This window comes from Grampus griseus, assembly GCF_964374135.1.
Source record: "Grampus griseus genome assembly, chromosome: 21".
Classification (NCBI taxonomy): Eukaryota; Metazoa; Chordata; class Mammalia; order Artiodactyla; family Delphinidae; genus Grampus; species Grampus griseus.
This window is the reverse complement of record NC_139015.1, coordinates 32,850,155-32,870,704: the sequence shown is the minus strand read 5'-3', so window position 1 is coordinate 32,870,704 and position 20,550 is coordinate 32,850,155. Positions and strand designations below refer to the sequence as shown.

At 46.6% G+C, this 20,550-nt stretch overlaps 1 protein-coding gene across 6 annotated transcripts in view; it reads left to right on the top strand.

Moving 5' to 3' along the window:
- Nucleotides 1-20,550, top strand: part of SLC20A2 (solute carrier family 20 member 2) — a 104,468-nt gene that overhangs the window by 58,327 nt on the left and 25,591 nt on the right. For all 6 annotated transcript variants that reach the window (XM_082680297.1, XM_082680296.1, XM_082680294.1 and 3 more), the window contains 4 exons: nt 3,154-3,294; nt 4,557-4,642; nt 7,572-7,668; nt 16,872-16,988. In XM_082680297.1, the coding sequence (XP_082536423.1) occupies nt 3,154-3,294; nt 4,557-4,642; nt 7,572-7,668; nt 16,872-16,988 (441 nt within the window). The remainder of the gene's footprint in view (nt 1-3,153; nt 3,295-4,556; nt 4,643-7,571; nt 7,669-16,871; nt 16,989-20,550) is intronic.

The following is a 20,550-nucleotide window of genomic DNA, read 5'->3' as shown; positions in this document are numbered from 1 at the left end:
TTAAGAATTAAAAATCATTTACTACAACAGCTACTGTAATGATTGAATTTTCACCTTCACTGAACATGTACTTCTCATCACAGTCCGGTATAATTGACGTTTCCCTGACAGTTTGACAGTTGTTTGTCAAATTCACCCTCAATAGTCATGATCAATATCTAAGACATAATCGTATCAAGAGGAAATTAAGATTTTGCCAGTTGGTATGATGCGGACAAGATATATTGAAAGTAGAGGAGAAATAAAGAAAAACACTGATGAAGTTCAATCTTTTTTTTTTTAATTTTATAATTGGAGTGTAGTTGATTTACAATGTTGTGTTAGCTTCAGGTGTACAGTGAGTCAGTTATACATATACATATATCGGCTCTTTTTGTAGATTCTTTTCCCATATAGGTCATTACAGAGGATTGAGTGGAGTTCCCTGTGCTATACAGGGATGAAGTTCAATCTTAACAGAGGTTCCTCCTTGAGTTGGATGAGCCCTTTGGGGAGTGGTGGTGCTTACTGAGGAGGTTTGTTTGTGAGGCTGCCCCAGGGCCCTGGGTGGACGGAAGGCCTGAGGGCTGAGCTCCACGTCACCACTAACTTGCCGTGTAGACAGCATAAGTTGTCCAGTTTTTGCGTTTTCCCACCCCTGGCCTTGGTCTCTACACTCAAAGAATGAAGGATACTTACCTCCACTAGAATTTAGGTCAACCAAAGCATTTGGGGATTTTTGCTTGAATAACTTGATTTGGTTTGCTTTGGTGTCTTTTTTTTTTTTTTTTTTTGGTGTGTGGTTAGAAGAATCTCAAAGCCTATTTTGTTGGGAATTGGTGAGAGTTACCTAGACTTTTAAAATTGGGTTCCTTGTACATGGGAACTGGGGAGTTTAGGGTGGTGGTATAATCATGATTGGCCCAAACCGAGATGATTCTGTTCAGATGCCTGAGTTCTCCCAATCTTCCTCTTTTAAAGTCAACATCCCTTTCTTTGTCCCTTTTCTCCCCATCTCTTTATTTTTTTTCTCTTTTTTCTTTATAATCTTCACCCCAAGCCCATGAGTCTCTGAGCTTGCTGGTAAAGTTGCGGTAGTGTTAAGTTGATTGGGTAGAAGAAATTGTTCATGCCAGCCACGCTTCCTGAACAAGGCACCTCTGGGGACTCTAGCTCAGCCCTAAAGCAACCGTCGATCCACTTAGTATGAAACCGCCAATGGTTCCCAAAATCCACTGAGAATTCGGAACGCGCCATCTTTTCGTGGAAATACCCACGACAGCACGACCGAGCCATCTCCTGGAACCACCTAGGAAGTGCTGAGTCTTCTTTGCCTCCGCGTAACCTGTACCTTCTCTGCCGTTCTTTCATCCTCCAGGAGGCTGTGGCCTCAGACACCCATCTTAACCTCCACTTTCCCCAGGTTTTGTCTGGCAGCCTCATCCTGTGCTTAATCCCCTCCTTCACTGCAGGACATCATTATCTTAGGTTAAACGCTCTCTTTTTCCCACTGTTTTCCTTCACGTTAATGTAATCGCATTCACCTCCAGGAATTCCCAAGGTCAAGGAGGGCCAGCCTTGCAAGGCCCCGTCCTCCCCTGCTCCCCAGTGCCCACCCCCCATTCCTCCCTCTCTCAGGCAGCCCCATCCCCCTACCTTTCCTTACAAACCCTCCTGTTATAAAGTCAGCCAGAGAGAGGAGAGTGGCTTTCAGGATTGAAAACCTCATGGTCTGAATTCACGTGGGTGAGTTTATCCCATTCTCTTAACATCACTAGGGTGTTTTACTTTTTGTAAGAATATTTGCTTTTTAAGTTCTGGTTCTGTGGTGTGAAACACGCTCCAAAGTCTGGCTTTATTTTTAAAACAACTAGTCCCTGAGGAGCCCAGGGCTTAGATGTCCGGGCTTGCAGGACTGCCCGTGGGGGAGCCTGGTTGCTGCCATCAAGCCTGTCACCGGTTTGGCAGCCCAAGGCTGGCCCTCCTCCGCCCAGCACACGTTTCAGGGGGTAGGTTCGGGGTCACGGCCCGCTGCGGCGCAAAGGTCAGCCTGCCTGGCGCTCCCAGAGCAGCTGTCAGCCTTGCTCCGCAAATGGGGACCTGCACGACCTCTCACGAGCCTCTGTGACGCAGATGTTTTTGGAGAAAATGCCAGGGGTCTGTTTAAAAGTGCTGCTACCAAGCAGCCAGATTTCCAGAGTTAACACTTGGGATTAAGGCCGTGCCCTGCTTATCAGCCAGGCCTTTCGTCCCCTGCAGCCCTTTGTGAGCTTTTCAACAGCTGTTTCTGAAAGTGACCTCTCCCCAGCCAATGCTTTTAATACTCCCTGCAAAACTTGATCTGCTTATGAGAATATCTGAAGTGAACTGTAGCCTGGAAGAACACGAAGCCTAGAAAAGGGTGGCGAAATTGAGGTAAAAGGACACAAAGCCCAAACCCAGGGATCCTCTTAATTCCTGAGAATTAGAAGGCCTGGAGGGGCCCAGCCGCCTGGGCAGGGGCTGAGGGTAGATGCCCAGCGTGGGGTTAAATATCATGGTTACTTCTCACAGGAGAGGCAAAACTGTGGAAAGTAATGCGGGATTACACACACTCTCTCTTTGTTTTTACTGAGGTATATTCGACGTGACATTATATTGGCTTCAGGTATACAGCATTGTGATTTGATGTTTGTATTTTATGCTCTCTCTTGTACCGACTAATATACGTAGGCGGTATCTAGCCTCCTCATGATGTGACTGAACGGCGTAACTACAGCAGAATCTTTTCCAATACGCGGCCTTTCCTGTTTCTCCATGTTCGTTAGTCCTCAGTCTCCTGCTTGGTCCTGGCCACACTTCACATCAGAACTCACCTCATCACCCGCACCCTTGCTTAACCATGACAAAGGCAACTAGGAACTGACATCACGGGGCTTTTCTTTAAATACTTTCAAGTACTTTCCTTTGAATAAGTCAGCATTATCCCTTCAGTGTTGAAGAATGTTCCTTTGGCTGAAGTTATTTGAGTGGTTTCTCTCAGGGCTTTGTAAAGAAACAATCCAGAGACAATTAACCCCAGGGAGGCATTGGGAAGGAGAATGTAATTTGGCTTTCTTCCATCTATGGCTGTTTGAGACATCCCGCTGTATATCTGACTTTTTTCTGTCTTTGTTTTTTATCTTCAACCTGCAGGCTCCGCCGTCTGGCAGCTCATTGCATCCTTCCTGAGGCTCCCAATCTCGGGGACTCACTGCATTGTTGGGGCCACCATTGGATTCTCCCTCGTCGCAATTGGTACAAAAGGTGTGCAGTGGATGGAGCTGGTCAAGATTGGTAATTGCCATTTTCTTTCACTTATAAGCAGGAAAGCTTACATTTTCTAGAGTAAGTGTTATTAAAAGTCACCGTTATACTTTTTTCTTTAAGTGTTAACGTTTAGAAGACCTATATGGATAGGTCTGTGAACGTTTTCCCTTAAAATTTCTGTTAGCAGAGATTGTGGACTGTTATGCAGTTTTTAACTCCAGATGCTCTTTTCAAATGCTACATTGTCATCCAGCTTTGAAAATCAGTATCTGTTGTTCACAGGGCATTTAGAAATTTATCTGGTTGAAATCAGTGTGTAGGCAGAGAAAAACTGGGCCCTGGTCCAGGAGTCAGAGTTCCTGGTGATGCGGAAGCGTGGAAGTGAGCCGAGTGCTCCTTGCCCCACTGCATCCAGGAGACCCCCAGTCTGCCTGGTGCTGCTTCTGGGTTGGGGGCTGCCCAGTGGGGACTGTTAAGAGGGGTTTGACGACCTGCTTCCTGGGTCTGACTTCTTCAGTAAGGGGGAAGTCCTTTCAGCCCCCTAAGTAGCAACACGCCCATTGTGAAAAACACTCTCTCTCGCCCATCTCCATCCTTCTACGAATCATAGTGGCCTTAGGAGGCCTAGGATAAGCGGATCCCCGAACTGCGAGCAGGACACAGATTGCCAGGGAACTCTGCTGATCCCAGGAAACTCACCCGAGGTCCCAGGAAACTCACCCGAGGTCCCAGGAAACTCACCCGAGGTCCCAGGCTTCTGGAACAATGGTGCTTGCTTCTGGCTCCACTTTCGAATTACCTGGGAGAGCAATTTAAAGATATCAGCGCCCAGACCCCATTCCAGACCTTTTAGATCAGAATTCTGTGGGTGGACCCAGAACGTAACTAGTTTTTGAAAACTCTACAGATGTTTCCAGTGTGCAGCCAGAGGCTACGGGGTGACAGTACCAGGCTGGCCTTGGAAATTGAAAGGGAAGGTGGTCCAGGGATGGGGCTGCACGAAGGGCAGGCAGAAGGGGCTCAGTGGGAATCAAAGGAACCGTCGTCGGAGGCCGGAGCTGGGAGGTGGTGTGTGTGCCATGGCCTGAGGTCTGTTTGTGAGGACGGTGACCCCTATGTGGAGGTCAGTCTGCCAAGGCAGTGGGTTTGTTGGGTTCTGAGTCAAGGTGAACAATTCCAGGAATGCTGACTAATGTATGTGCTATATGTTGGTTATCACTGTATTATATAAATAGGACCTGAATTATGTAGAATTTTAACATTCATTAGATTTTCTTTTGATTATTCAGTTGCTTCTTGGTTTATATCTCCGCTGTTGTCTGGTTTCATGTCTGGTGTGCTGTTTGTACTGATCAGAAAGTTCATCTTAAGAAAGGTAAGTGAGGCTATTATTTTTTTAATTAAGTTTTAGACCTAATTTTGGTTCTACTCAATAGAAATTAATAGTGAGAGGGGTCAGAGGAATAATTGTTAAGGCACAGCCCCCTGAAGTTGGAATTAGACGTTATTCAAAAGTAGGCAGGAAGAGGTGGGTAGAGTGCCCAGGGGCTCCCCCAGAACCAGCACTGGACATGAGGTGTCTTGCCATACGACTTAGTTCATTGGTCAGCATTCTTGGGCACTGTGCTCACACCTCAAAAAAGGAAAGATAATTATTTTGTGAACAGTAAACAGAATAGAGGAAGATAGTGTTACGATTTTGAAATTAACTAGCACTAAAAACAGCTGGAGAATTTCTTTACGCAAGTGTAAGGTGTTTTCTGTTTTTTAATGGAGAAAGGAAGCTTCAGACACTGGTTTTCTTCCTATCCTTGAGGATAGGATAAAAAGAAGGAAATAACACCTACGGGGGCGGGGGGTGTGTGGGTACATTTTTATCAAAAATAAAATGAGATGAAAATGGAAGCTTACTGAGATCAGTATTCTCGGCAAGAAACAAAAAAAACCTTGGTTACGTTTCGATTTGCCCGTCATGGGGCTGTTGCGTTTCATAAGCCCTGATGCTTGCCTTTGGCTGCTCCGCACACGCGAGCACATCGGGACACGCCTGCCTTCAGCCGTCTCCTTGCTTGAAGACACAGCTCTTCTTCTAGGCGGGCTCAGTCTCTTGGATGGTCACAAACTCACCAGCCCTTCTCCGGGGTCCAGCTGTCCTAGGACCCAGTAACATCTTGGAAGGTGCCACCCACTCTTGCCCCCCCTGCACCCCCGTCATCTGCCCCCCGCCAGGAGTCACTTCCCAGGTTCTCCTGCCCCAGCCTCCGCTTGGGTACGTCCCTCTGTATCCCCACACGCTCACTGCCTTCTTATCATTGCACTCGCATCGTTGTGCAGCGATTTATCTCCTGCTTGGCCCCCTGTTCGCTATTTGACCGTAAGATCTGTGAGAGTAGAAACCATGACTGTCTCTTCGCATGCATAGACGGCGCCCAGCGCTGCTTAGGCCCTTCAGAGACACCGGTTGAACATCTGTTAAGAGAGAGGGATGGCTGCTTGGATGGGGGGCAGGTGATGGGTGCAGAGAAGGAAGGAAAGGAAGGAGGGAGGGAGGGATCGAGACAGGAGGAGGAACGGAGACGGGTCTCAATGAGACAGCTGCCATTTGCATTTTAAGAATAGGTTATTTGGGGCTTCCCTGGTGGTGCAGTGGTCGAGAGTCCATCTGCCGATGCAGGGCACACGGGTTCGTGCCCCGGTCCAGGAGGATCCCACATGCCGCGGAGCAGCTGGGCCCGTGAGCCATGGCCGCTGAGCCTGCGCGTCCGGAGCCTGTGCTCCGCAACGGGAGAGGCCACAACAGTGAGAGGCCCGCGTACCGCAAAAAAAAAAAAAAAAAAAGAATAGGTTATTTGAGAAAACATAAGGTGATTCAGTTACAACACGCAAACTGAAGACTTTACGCCTTCAGGAGTTACTGGTTGGGAGTCTTTCTGTAGCAGCCGTCATCCCCCAGAAAACAGCATTTTGGAAGCGGAGGCAGTAGGCATGTGAGCATCTCAACGTTTCGTTTTCAGTTCAGCCTGGGTTCCTGTCCCAGGTCCACGGCAGATCGGGAGGTGATGTGCCTCGTCCCAGGCTCCTGCCCATTCCTTTGTACCTGTTCCTCACCTGCCCTCCTGTGACTGTGGCTGGGGCTCCCATGCGGCTGAATCACCTTCCACCCCAGCTCTCCCTTTCCTGACATCTCACTTCCATTCACCTCAGGCCTCCTGACAAGTGCTGGTGGCCGCTTGAGACATTGCAGGCGGGTTCTTGATGAGTTTACAGTTCTGCAAACGTACTTGATTTGCACACGTTTGCATTTGACAGTAGGAACTGTCAACTAGGAACTGTGAGATAGTCTGTGCTTATCCTGACTTCTGTAGCTCGCATCAAGCCTTAGACCTAATTTTCCTTTTATCATGGGTGGGTCATAGACTCATACCAATGTACAAGAGTGTCTTACGTGGTCATCAGAAATTAGCCCGTGTTTGAATTATTTAAGCAACACCTATGTGCCAGTTCTGCATCGAGGAGTTCCCGGTTCATATTTTTCCTTCAAAATCCTCTGTAGATCTAAACCCTCAAACTCTATATTTTTCCTCTGTAAACTCTAAATTTCGAATATTCTCCCAGGTGTGACTTTGCCTAAAACACGTGCAGTACTGTTCTCGCTGAAATATTAGATTTCGGAAGTGTTGTACCAGAAGCCTAAGGTTGTAAAAAAATGTTTTCTTAGACAAAGAACCCACAGTTCTTTTCACTTTTTAATAGTTGAAGGTGGAATGCTCCACCTCGTCAAAGGATTCTGAAAGTCACAGCACGTGGTCCTGTATTTCCTTGCTTTATATATTTCAACACAGCCAACGCGGATCGTGTCGCGGAGTACCATAAAATCTAGTAGTAATGCTGTGGTGTTGAAGTCATTTGACTTTCTCAGGGCATCCTCAGAGGGTCAGGCCTCAAAATATTTGCTGAAAGTGGATTTTTGGGCCAATGTGAATGTAGCTAGAATAGTGAGTGCTCCGGGTCAGGGCTTTAGTCCCAGAAGCTGGCCTCACCAACAGCCCTTCTCTGTCCCCACATCTGTCACCACCTCATGTGATCCCAGCGCATTAATGCGTCTGCTGGTCACCGTCATGGGCCCCTTGCCACAGCACTCGTGTAGGAGGAGGGTCAGCCCAGGACAGCCCCGGGTCTGGAGGTGCACACAGCCCGCGGCAGGGACAGGGCTTTCCCGGAAAAATGACTTGTGTCATTTTGCCTGTGCTGCCTGCAGATGCCCCTGGAGTCCTGACCTGCCCCCTTATCTCCTTACCCCACAGGAGGACCCCGTTCCCAACGGCCTCCGGGCGCTTCCCGTGTTCTATGCCGCTACCATCGCGATCAATGTGTTTTCCATCATGTACACAGGAGCCCCAGGTAAGAGCCCTCGGAAGGTCACGGCCGGCAGGTGGTGTCAGAGTCCAGCGGCGGTGGTGGATTTGTTGGCCAACAGTCAGAAGCACTACTCACAATCATTACTCATTACGGAGCAGTGAAAAGAGTAGGAGATGCCTTTACTTGTTTTAAATGCTCAAGAGAGATGTGAAATACACAGGCAACAGACTTCAGGTTAAAAAAAGAAAATTGAAATCCCCCTTGTGCCTCAGATTCCTGGTGCTGAGTCGCAGAACATGATCGGACAGCCTGAGCCTCCCTGAGCTGGGGGGGCCCCTGGAGGCAGGGGGGAGCTCGCTTAAGCAGTAGGTCACCACCTTGGGACAGTCCGGGGCGGGGCTGTCACGTGGTCCACAGCACAAACATCTCACCCCCCGGAACTCGTCAGACCTGTGAGTCCAGGGACTAGAGCCCTGCCGTTCTGGTTCTGCGTTTCAGATACTGGAACCAGTGATGACTTTCTTTTCAGAATTGCTCCTTTTCTTCCCATTCCGATGTCTTTTGTTCTTTCTTTTCAAGGATTTGGGGTGGAGCAGGGTTAAAAGTTCCTTTCTTTTACGTTTTCAGTGGGTAAAGAAGAACTTACGTACAGTACTGTCATTTGCATAACATTCCCGTGTGGAGGAGGTGGTTAACTGTTCTCACTCACCATTTCCACGCGTATCTGGGTGGAGAGGGTCCCCCATTCCCCTCTGTGAGATGTGCCTCTTGCAGCTAGATCCTGAACATGTCCATTGCTGTGGGATGGCCAGAGTGACCAGAGATGTTTGTGTGTGTCGTTTTCCTTCTTGTTAATGTCCTTTAAGGATTAAGATTCAGTTACGGGCCATATCTGATTAAAACCTCCCTCTCTCTGTTCAAAAGATAAAGTTTCTGCTAAATGGTGTGTCGTATTACAGTTGAAAGCGCCCTCTTCCCAAACGGGGGAAATCCTTATTAATTTCTCCAACCGGGTTTTCTCAAGGCAGTGTTTCTCGGATTGTATAGCCATACCTAATTCTATGTTTGTGTAGTGGGCTTTCAGACTCTGGGTGAAGGGAGGGGGCGTGAAGCACCACAGCGGCTCTAAGTAATCTGAAAAGCACAAGGCTGAATGTCATGGTGAGCTGGAGGGAGATGAAACCCTAGCCTCAGATGACAGCGGCCTGACGGCGCTTTGGGCTTGATCATTCACGGAATATGAAGTGTGTTTGTCACAGACTGTTTTCATGATCCATAACAAAAACACAGAGGCAGAGCAACAGCAGTTGCGTACCATGAAGTTGAAGCTCACCCCACCCCAAGTCTGTGAATCTCACCAAGCTTCCATGTGGTGCTGGGCGGGGCCCGGAGCGCCAGGTGGGAAGTCAGCCGCAGCAGAGAGATGTCTTGTCCACCTGAGCCCTTGTTCTTAGTTCTGTGCAGGCTCTCAGAGCCCAGGGTAACGGAACAAAAAGCCTACCAGCCGTCAATAGCCAGACACCTCCCGGGCTAGTGATTTAAGAGATTAAACAAATGAAGGCCGGGGTGCGAGTCCTGGAAGTGGGAATTGGTGTAAATGACAACCATTTAGTTCTGTTTCTGCATTTTTTTTTTTTCCTAGCCTCTATTCTTCTTGCTCCCTGGTTCTCGGTCTGAATGTCAGAAGACCACAACTGTATGATTTTTATTAAAATTTGACTTTTCCCATACTTACCTATTTTTTCCATCACTTCTTTTTCTCATCTTTTGCTGCAGTTTTATTGCAAATTTGCTAGAAGAATCAGATTACTAAGGGACTAAATTCTAGAGAAGGGCTTCCCTGGTGGCGCAGTTGTTGAGAGTCCGCCTGCTGATGCAGGGGACACGGGTTCGTGCCCCGGTCCAGGAAGATCCCACATGCCGCGGAGCGGCTGGGCCCGTGAGCCATGGCCGCTGAGCCTGCGCGTCCGGAGCCTGTGCTCCGCAACGGGAGAGGCCACAACAGTGAGAGGCCCGCGTACCGCAAAAAAAAAAAAAAAAAAAAAATTCTAGAGAAAATGAAACTAGATAACGGATGAGGCAACTAAGGATAATATAAATACTTCATAGAGAAGTTGTGAAAAATAAATAATAAACGCTTTTACTGAGCTGAGTTTTACACGAATTAATCCTTTGTGTCCTCTGAACTCCACTGGGAAATTGGTAATATTGCTAACGCCCCCTGCCAGGTGGGCAGCAGGCACAGTGATGCTGACTGAGTGCCCAAGGTCATATAACTAGTCAGGTGCAGAAGCAGACGTTAAGTGGGCAGCCTGGTCCCGAGCCCCAATTATATGACATTCTTCTGACACACGATGGGGCGGGGGTAAGACACGCAGTATCTAGTGCCTGGTACCTAATGTCGCTGTTAATGATGATCAGAATACACTCAGTCAGAAAAGGGCTTTGCTAATGTCTTGGCTCCTGGGGAGTGTTTATGAGATGTTCAATAGGTGAGTCTAAATCCTATTTTTATTTAAACGTCTACGGTTAAAACTAGACATTAATTCCATCCTATGGTCATCTGTAGGTGTGGCGTCATAGTTGGGGATAGGGTTGGGCTGGGAGAATCACTTCCCCAGTGACTCGGTCCTCTGCCCCTTTTAGAACTTGCCTGCCTTTCTGCCTGTGGGAATTTATTCTTGCTAGTCCTTTGCTTTCTTAGAACGCTTCCGTTCAACACATAGGCCCCAGAGATAAAAGGAAACAATGAAAAGTTTGCTAACAAAAAAGAGTGGCAGCATTCACCTTACCCCGTTTCAACTTTCAGAGATTCTGATAAGTAGCCTTTTTCTAGATGGACGTGAATTCAGTGGGGACCCGTGGGCTGTTGAGTTACAGGGTTCTGGTTTGACTTCCTCTGTTCCTCCTCTCTAAGTTATTTTGAAGTTGTTTATATCTTGAGCCTAGCTTGATTTGTTTTACTTTGCGTTTGACATGACTTTTCTCAAAAGTCATCCTTCGGAAACTGAGTTGCACTTTAAAAAATTGTCTTTGCATTTTTGTCCTTTAAAAAATAATTTGCAAGCAGCAAAAATAACTTGAGGAAAATAAAGTACTCACTTGGGTTGGCTTAGATAGAAGCCTGAAGTTTATTTTTAAGGAAAGTCTTCAGCTGTACAGGACCTGTTTTTTGTTTAGCATTTAAAGAACAAACGCTGAGGTTCATGGCACACGGCTTTGAGGCGTCAGAGCAGATCCGCTAACGAAGCTTTCTAAGTCAAAGTGTGGTCCCTAGACCGGCGGCATCAGCGTCACATGGACACTTGCCAAAAATGCAGATTCTCAGGCTCAGCCCTAGACCCGATGCACCAGAAATGCAGACCAGCAGCCTGCGTTTACCAGGGAGACCCTGGGTGATCGGATATATGTGCATTTAGAGGACCCCTGCCCTCACCACCCCTTTATCATAACCTTTTACCGTAAACGCTGCTGCCTTATCACGGTTCTCATGTAAGGGGTGCTCTTCAAACGCTCTAGCTAGCAACCTTTGCTCACTCCTTACTAGCAGACGAATTCTCAGACTTAACCAGGCCTGGTTTCTGGCTTCCCCAGAGTGGTCTGCACCTGAGATGGGGCTGCCTCCCCCTCCTCCTCCATCTCCTCTTCCTCCTCCTCCCCCCTCTCCCCTCCCCTTCTCCTCCATCTCTTCCATCTCCCCCTCCCCCTTCTCCTCCCTCCCCTCCCCCTTCTCCTCCATCTCCTCCTCTCCTCCCCTCTCTCTCCTCCTCCTTCTCCCTCCCTCCATCTCCTCCCCCTCCCTCCGCTCCCCTTCTCCTCCATCCCCTCCCCCTTCTCCATCCCCTCCCCCTTCTCCTCCATCTCCTCCTCTCCTCCCCCTCCCTCTCCTCTTCCCTCTCCCTCCTCCTACATCTCCTCTTCCTCCTCCTCCTCCTCCTCCTCCCTCCCCTCCCCCTTCTCCTCCATCTCCTCCTCCTCCAGTGGCAGCTCTTCTGGTCCAGCCCCCTCGAGGGAACCAGAGCATCAGCCACCCCTCAGGTCCCCACTGACTCGGGAGAAGGAGCTTTGTTCCCAGAGGACCTCTGTGTTCCGTGTTAGCTGTAGAGAATGTTCTGGGCTGTAGAGAAGCTGGGCGTTGGAGCTTCAGTGATTCCCAGCCCAGGGCCCTGGGTGGGGAAGGCCTGGGCTGAGAAGATTCTCCAGTATCACTGAGAGCTTGATTCAGAACAGAGTGATTTAAACTCACTTCCTTCTCAGAATTATTATAAATGAACCCTGGTTTGAGAAAGCTGGTACCATATGCATAAAAAAAAAATCCCAACTATAGGACAAATTAGGAAATAGCATTTTTGAATTTCAAAACAATGCTTCATTTTCTTTCTTTCTTTTTTTTTTTTTTTTTTGCCGTTCGCGGGCCTCTCACTGTTGTGGCCTCTCCCGTTGCGGAGCACAGGCTCCGGACGCGCAGGCTCAGCGGCCATGGCTCACGGGCCCAGCCGCTCCGAGGCATGTGGGATCTTCCCAGACCGGGGCACGAACCCGTGTCCCCTGCATCGGCAGGCAGACTCTCAACCACTGCGCCACCAGGGCAGCCCCCACTGTGCCACCAGGGAAGCCCAGTGCTTCATTTTCTTAAAGTTACCCCAGGATTCCTTTCAGATAGGGAGCTCCTCTAATGCTTGAGCGTGTTGATCTAAAACAAAACAAAAACTAGAAACTTCATTTATCAGGGAAGGGAGGACTAGTAAAAAGTAATTCTACAAATGAGGCAGATGTGTGTCTGTGTGTGCGTGTTACTGTGGAACGATGTCCATAATATATTGTTATGTGAGAAATGAAGGCACAGAAGAATATATATAGTGTGATTTACATCTATTAAATTTAAGGAAAAGAAAAAAAAATTCTCACAAACACTCTGCACCATATGTTTATGTCTAGAAAATGCCTGAAAAGATGCACACCAAATAGTTAACTGTTACTCTGGGAAGTGGGTTCCAGAAGGATGGACGACGAGGAATTTCCACAGTTGTACGTGATACGGTTTTATACAGCTGATATTTTTATTTTTAATTTTTATTTTATATTGAAGTATAGTTGATTTACAGTGCTATGCTAGTTTCAGGTGTACAGCAAAGTGATTCAGTTATACATATATATCTCTATTCTTTTTCAGATTCTTTTGCCATATATGTTATTACAGAGTATTGAGTAGAGTTCCCTGTGCTGTAGAGTAGGTCCTTGATGATTATCTATGGATGATATTTTTATAACCATATTATTATTTTTAAAATTAAACCCGAGAGAGAGAGAAGAGAGGGTGCAGGAGAGGCTGATGAGTAGTGTAAGGGAACTAATATGGGCTAAAAAGCCTTCCTGGTTTTACAGAAGCTTAATTTATTTTATTAGATTCTAACAATGATTGTTATATATGAAAAACAAGAGATGTAGCAAAGTAATAATGACTCCAGGAGACTGTGTTTCTAAAAAGTTCTCCGCTTTTCCTCATGTCACTTGGATATCCTGATCTTCGGGGGATTTGGGAGAGAGTTGCAAGGATGCTTGTGGTTAGAGCTAAATCACTATTCATCATATCTTTGCTGTTCAGAAAATGAAAGGGCTTGAGATGAAAGGCCATTTAGGGGCTGGAGTGAGGCCTGGGCTTGCGAGCGCCCAGTGTGGGCTCCTGGCAGCCGCTCTTGGCCGCGGGGACCGGAGCAATGCAAGCCGTGTCCTACTTCGCCTTCCACGGGGTGACGGCGTCGGGCCTCAGTGCCCTCTGGAGTGCTGTTACCGGAAAACAATTTGAGATCCTCGCAGGAAGGCTGATCAGTGCGAAGTATTTTTGTCAAAAATTTTGTTGTGAAAAGGTTAACCTTGAATTTTCAGGAGAAAAAAAGTTTTCCCCTGGAGGTACGTTGATTCAAAGGCTTTTCCGTGCTGGATTTTTGTATCTCATTGTTTTTTTATCCATGAAAGTTGATTTTATGTATTTAGTACAGTTTAGAGCTGCATCCCGTAACTGTCAGTTTGCATTTCTTATATGCAGGCTTTAAAAGTAAATCCTGGTGCGCTTTTTTGTTTTTCACGTGTACAGTTTCAGGTGTCAGTTTTATATATATATATACACACACACACACACACACACACACACACACACACACACACACACACATATTCTTTTTCAGGTTCTTTTACTGTAAGGTTTAACCTTATAGGTTATTTCAAAATACTGAGTATAGTTCCCTGTGCTCTACAGTAGATCTTTATTTATATATTGTAGTGTGTATTTGTTAATTCCCAAACTCCTAATTTATCCCCCCACTTTCCCCTTTGTAACCATGTTTGTTTTCTGTGCCTGTGAGTCTGTTTCTGTTTTGTATGTACTTCAATCCTGTGCACTTCTGATGCTCTGTTAATTTACTAAATTGGCATAATAATTTGGTAAGACCCAAGTCCTGTCCCCGTTCTGTTCCTCTCTCCTCTCTTACTCACCATGGATGACTGCCCCCGCTTTCCTGGTTCCTTTGCTGTGCTTCACACCCTTGGTTTTTCCCTCTGTCTCCCACCCCTTCCACCCTCAGTGATGTGTGGAGCCCCTGACCTCCCGTCCAGTTCTTGTGACTCAGAGGGTGGCTTCGGAGCTTCTTGGCCACTTCCCAGGCCAAACCGATGGTGAAGGTAGTTGTGATGGTGAAGGTTCAAGGGTCAGGTGACATTGTGGCTTAATGTCTAAGAGAAGCATCAGAAGTCGTGTAGCCGGCCTCAGTTCCTCCCTTTCGGATGTGGGTCCTGACACCCTCCAGAACTCACGTGACCTCCGCGGAGAGCGTGGAGACGGGCCTGGAAGGCGCCCGTAGAGCAGCCCTGCCCTGCCTTGTCGTGAGCTCTGCTCGGCAGGGAAGGAAGCAAACGGGGCCTGGGGGCAAAAGTATTCACTCGTTTAAATATTCCTATATCCAGCTCCCAAACTGCATCCCCTCCCCAGAGTACCCAGAGCTCGCCTGTCTTAGATCAAGTTCACGCAGTGAAGCCAAAAGTAGCCCAAGTAACAATTTTATCATCAACGGAACCAGGAACCACCAAGGAAACCGTGAAACCTCTTCAAAAGCCAAGTATTTTTAAGCTGTAGTTGGTGTTGATGTTCGTTCATCAGTTTGATGTTGGTAATTAACAGTTACCACTCGGTTAGCAAGAAACAGCTTTGGAGTGGTCTTTTACCACATGTATCAGACACTGGAACGAAGACATGAAGCAGAAGCAGGAAGCCGTGGCTGTGAGCGTGGCCTGAGTGGTTCTACAAGCAGTTCTAAGCCTCGGACCCGAGGCCACAGCGGGGCCTGGAGCAGGGCTGCCAGGTGCCTCAGTACAGCCCTGCACGGGGCCATATGCTTTCTGGTGTAATCGGGCGTTTGAGGGTGGAGCGGCCTGACCGCTGAGTGTCTGCTGCCACCAGTGGCCCCTCCGCTGTACTAAGGCTGGGTGATCTTGGTTTTTTGCTTTTTATATTTATATATGTTAATTCTGACTCCCCAGTTAGAGTATTAACTACCTGTTCTCCCTCTTACCATTACCAAGATGTCTAATAATACCTTACCTGAGTAACTGTAAGTTGGTCTGTATGTACAGAGTGGCTAACGGTGTAACTAACAGAGCCTGTATCATTAGAGATTTGTTTAAGAGCAAAGGTTTAAATAGTTCACTCCTTTCAAACTTCGAAAAACAGTTTAACAATTTACAAAAGTGTGTGCCCATTATAAATTTTCAAAGTTAACAGTACAAAAGTATATGTAGTGAGAAGGGAGAGCCCCCTCCAATTTCTCATCTCTCCACAGGAGGAACCACTGATTCTTTCCAGAACTTTTTCTATATGGTAGGAGTGTATGTGTGGGGTTGTTTTCTCTTCTAAACATAAATTGGGTCATGGTACACACACCATGGTCCAGATGGCCTTTTTTACTTAACTAGATCGCGGGCCCCTTTCCTTATGAGTACGTTTAGACCGACCTCATTTTTACGCTCTGCACCACACTGACAACGTTTCCATGGAATGATGCGTGTATCAGTCGTCTTGCAAATTCTTCCCATTACAAATAATGCTGTAGTGAGTGTTCCTGTGCCTATATCTTTGTGCCTGTGCAAGGGTGCCCCTGTGAGCGTGTGTGAGTCACGCCTGTGCGGCCGGGAGAGCTGGGCTCTGGGGCCCACAGGGCTAGGAAGCCTGATGCTTCTCCACCCTCCGTACTTTCACTGGCTGATGGAATGGCCACTTCGTGTGCTGGACTGCATAGTAATGAAAAGTTTTTCTATGTTGTAATTCCATAAGTTGACACTTCAAAGAGGAGTTGAGTTTCAAAGTCAGTGTCCTTTTAAAAAACTTTGCTATCTAAGTTTTAATTTTATTTTATTTTTAACAGTAGAAAGGGTTGATTTATGCATATGGAGGCTTTCACAGAAAAGACATGAACACGCAAAGAAGCAGTTAGACTTTGGGACTTATATACCATTTTGACAAAGGGTGATCAGTTATGGAAAGTGACTAGGAAATACAGGAGGAAACAGAATAGAACGGTTATTTTAGCAAGGTCTGTTTGTGCAGACTTATCTTGGTATTGGTGCCTTGTTTCCAGTGGTGAGGGTCACTTTGCTCTTTCTGGAACAAGGAAGGCACGTTTCTCACAAGAAATTTATGCCCTGCTTTCAGGCACTTACGAAGGGGGCAGCAGACTCTTCCTGTGTCTGCTGTTTCTCAATTTAATCTGACGTTAAAAAAGGTTCGTGTGTGTGATCTGAGCGTCATGTCCATTTAAAGCCGGGCTGCTGACTATTGAGAAACCAAAGAGGCAGCTGCCCGCCTTGCGGTGCCTACTGCAGCCCTGGGCTTGGCGCTGCCCGGGGGCGGGGGCAGGGGCACTAGGAGGGAAGACGGACCCTTTGTTACCCCTGTTTGTCCACTCAGGAATTTAGATATTGAGATAATACTGTAAATGGGTTTATTCCCAACTTAATATGCCGTTTGTGCCAAGTTGGTCGATTTTTAATAATTAGGTTACTTACTGATTTAACCACATATTTGCAAAGCTGTGTGTCTTAAACACACAGCTTTGTACGCCCTGAAAGCCTAGCACATCTTTTTTGGTTGAGAGTTTTATTAAACACGGAATCCAGGTGGTTCGTTTCAGGTTTGGGGAACGGCAGGTATGTGGACGTGATGCCCAACGTTTGAGAAGTGTCCCCTTTATCCCCAGTGCTGGGCCTGGTCCTTCCCATGTGGGCGATTGTGCTCATCTCCTTCGGGGTCGCGCTGCTGTTCGCCCTCTTCGTGTGGCTCTGTGTGTGTCCGTGGATGCGGAGAAAGATAGCAGGTAAGGGCTTTGCCGTTCTTCTGATCTGCAAGAGTGCTCTGACTGCTGAGCCCTCGCTGCCGTCCATGGTGATCCTGACTGACAGAGGGACGCACACCGAGATCAGGCCAGTCCTTGGCTTGTGGCTCCTGACGGCTTTCTGGCTCAAACTTTTCCTTGGTAACTTGGGACCCAGGTGACAGTGAGGTCCTAGTTGCCATGGCTAATGGAAGGTAACTGCCTGCTGAGAAACATGAGATTATACAGATCAACACCACAGTCAGGTAGCACTTCCCTCCCTCAAGAATGGCTAAAGGTAGAAAGACTAGATTACAGGTGTGATAACTGGAATTCTCATATATTTATGGTGAAATAAAAACTGGTACAGCCATGGGGGAAGTTAGTTGAGCAGTTTCCTGTAAGCTTAGGCAAACATTTACCATGTGGCCCATTAATTCCACTCTTAGGTATTTATCCAAGAGAAATAAAAAGACTTGTACACAAATTGGTCAGTCATACTAGGCAAAAAACGGAAACAACCGGCATGCTCATTAACAAGCGAATGGATAACCAAATTATGGTCTATTCATACAATAGAAGACGAATTAGCAGTAAAGAGAAGTGCCGGGAGAAGCCAGACACAAAGGAGTACATACTGCGTGATTCCAGGGAACGGTAATCCACAGCGGGAGAAACCACTGGTTGCTGGAGACCGACTGCAAAGGGGCACAAGGGACAAGAGGGAACTTTAGGGACAGGAGGGGACTTTGCAGGGACAGGAGGGGACTTTGCAGGGACAGGAGGGGAGCTCTGTGGGGACAGGAGGGAGCTTTGCAGGGACAGGAGGGAGCTTTGTAGGAACAGGAGGGAACTTTCCAGGGACAGGAGGGAACTCTAGGCACAGGAGGGGACTTTGCGGGGACAGGAGGGAGCTTTGTAGGAACAGGAGGGAACTTTCCAGGGACAGGAGGGAACTCTAGGGACAGGAGGGGACTTTGCGGGGACAGGAGGGAGCTTTGTAGGAACAGGAGGGAACTTTCCAGGGACAGGAGGGAACTCTAGGGACAGGAGGGGACTTTGCGGGGACAGGAGGGAGCTTTGCAGGGACAGGAGGGAGCTTTGTAGGGATAGGAGGGAACTTTCCAGGGACAGGAGGGGACTTTGCAGGGACAGGAGGGAGCTCTAGGAACAGGATGGAGCTTTGCAGGGACAGGAGGGAACTTTAGGGACAGGAGGCACTTTGCAGGACTCTGTTAATTGGGGAGTAGTTACAGGCTCTAGTCATTTGTCACGGGTCATCTACCTGAACATTTAAAATGTATAAATTTCACTGTATGGAAATTATACCTCAATGAAAGCAATTTAAAAAAAAAAAGAAGACTGTGGCCTAGAAAATTGCAGGAGGTATTTTCCTGTCAGTGGCAACATGATTGAATTCCAAGTCTGGAGGCCACACAGAGCCTTTTACAGGGCTCTCAAAAGAAAAGAAGTATTTAATTTTGGCCTCAGAGTGTACCTTACAATCGCACGTTCATACGGATATATCTGAATTTGAGAAACCCATATTTCAAAGAACAAAACAAATGAGGAGACATACCATGCTCATGAACGCAAAGACTCAATACCGGAAAACGTCAGTTTGTCTCAAATCAATCTATACATTTAACACAATTTAAATAAAAATCCCAGCAGGATATTTTGTAGATTTAGACAAGTCACTTTAAAAATTTATATGGAAAGGGAAAGGAACTGGAATAGCCAAAGCAATTTTGGAAAAGAGTAAATTTGAAAGACCTGTACTGCTTGGCTTTAAGAGCTACTATAAAGCTACAGGAAAGTGTGGAATTGGTGAAGAGACATCTAGATTAACAGAACAGAGTAGAGTCCAGAAACAGAGCCACAAATATATGTGGGCAAATGATTTTTGACAAAATACAAAGTCGGTTCAATGGAGAAAGAATAGTCCTTACAATAAATGGTATTGGAACAGTTGGATATTGAATGCGAAAAAGAGAACCTTGACCTAAGCCTTACACCTTGTAAAAATTAACTCAAGATGCATCATAGATAAAAATGTAAAACAGAAAACTATAAAACTTTTAGGACAAAAAAGGGAAAACTTTGGAGACCATTGGTAAAGCAAAGAGTTTTTAGATATGATACCAAAAACAGTTCATAAAAGAAGTTGGTAAATCGCACTTCAAGGTTAGAAACTATTGCTCTGTGAGAAACACTATTAAGAGAATTTAAAAAGACAAGTTACAGACTGAGCAGCAGCTGGAATGCTCGTGTACTCCTGGTGGGAATGCAAAATGGTGCAGCCTCTCAGGAAAGCAGTTTGGCTGTTTCTTATAAGGTTAAATATACACTTACCCGTTCCTAGGTATTTACCCTAGAGAAATGCAAATTTAAATCCACACAAAAGCCTGGCTATGAATGTTTATGGCAACTTTATTTGCCATCACCAAAAACTAGAAACAGCACGGATTATCCGCAGAACGAATAAACAAGCACGTATTTATGTAAATAAATACATCCATGTATTAGAACACTACTTGGCAGTGAAGAAGAGTGAGCTACTGAAACCTGCAACAACTTGGGTGAACCTCAGATGCACTAATCATGCCAGGTCAGAGAAGCCAGCCTCAGAAGCTCATGTCTTATGGTTCCATTTATATGACATGTGGAAAAGACAAAACTGTAGGGCCAGAGAGCAGATGAGCGGTTGTCACAGGCTAGGGGTGGGCAGAGGGGCTGACTGCCAGGGAGGCTTCAGGGGCTGAGGGAACCCTTCCCTATCCTGCTTGTGGACTGTCTGTAGGAATCTAGACATTTGTTAGACTCAAGGTTCTATACACACAGACAGAGCCAATTTACTGCATGTAGATTTAAAAACTAAAAATAAAAAACGGCATGAATACATACAACTTGAAACTGAGTAGTGAAGCCAGATTGATAACCAGCTGCTGCTCCGTCTCCTGTGTAGCCGTTCCCGCTCCAGGATGAGAAGGAGCCCACCTTAAACACCCTGCTTGGCTGACTTAACCCCATGGGCAGTGATAAACTATACTTAAATGCTCTGATGTCTAAAGGCTTTTTCTAATAGCTGAACCTTAATGTGAAATGGGCCGTAAAATCTTTTCTTCCACATTTAGGCTATAATGTTACAGCAGGAAACTGACATCACTACCCATACTGGCTTCCCAGGAGATTTTTTGGTCAATGCCATGTATTTTGACATTTCAGTATATATATATCTTTTTCTATTAATTTAAGTACAGACTGTGGTTAAGGGCGTGGACAGAGAGTAAACCGACTGCATTTTGCTACCTGTGTGACCTTCGGCAAATGACTTAATCTCTCTGGACCTCAGTTTGCTGTTTATAAAGGAGAGAAAATAATAATACCTGTTTCATGTGTTAACAGGTTTTTTTGGGAAATCCCTGGCCGTCCAGTGGTTAGGACTCCGCGCTTCCACTGCAGGGGGGCACAGATTCAATCCCTGGTTGGGGAACTGAGATACCACAAGCCGCGCAGTGAGGCCAAAAAAAAAAAAAAAACTTTTTTAAAAATTGTTATTATA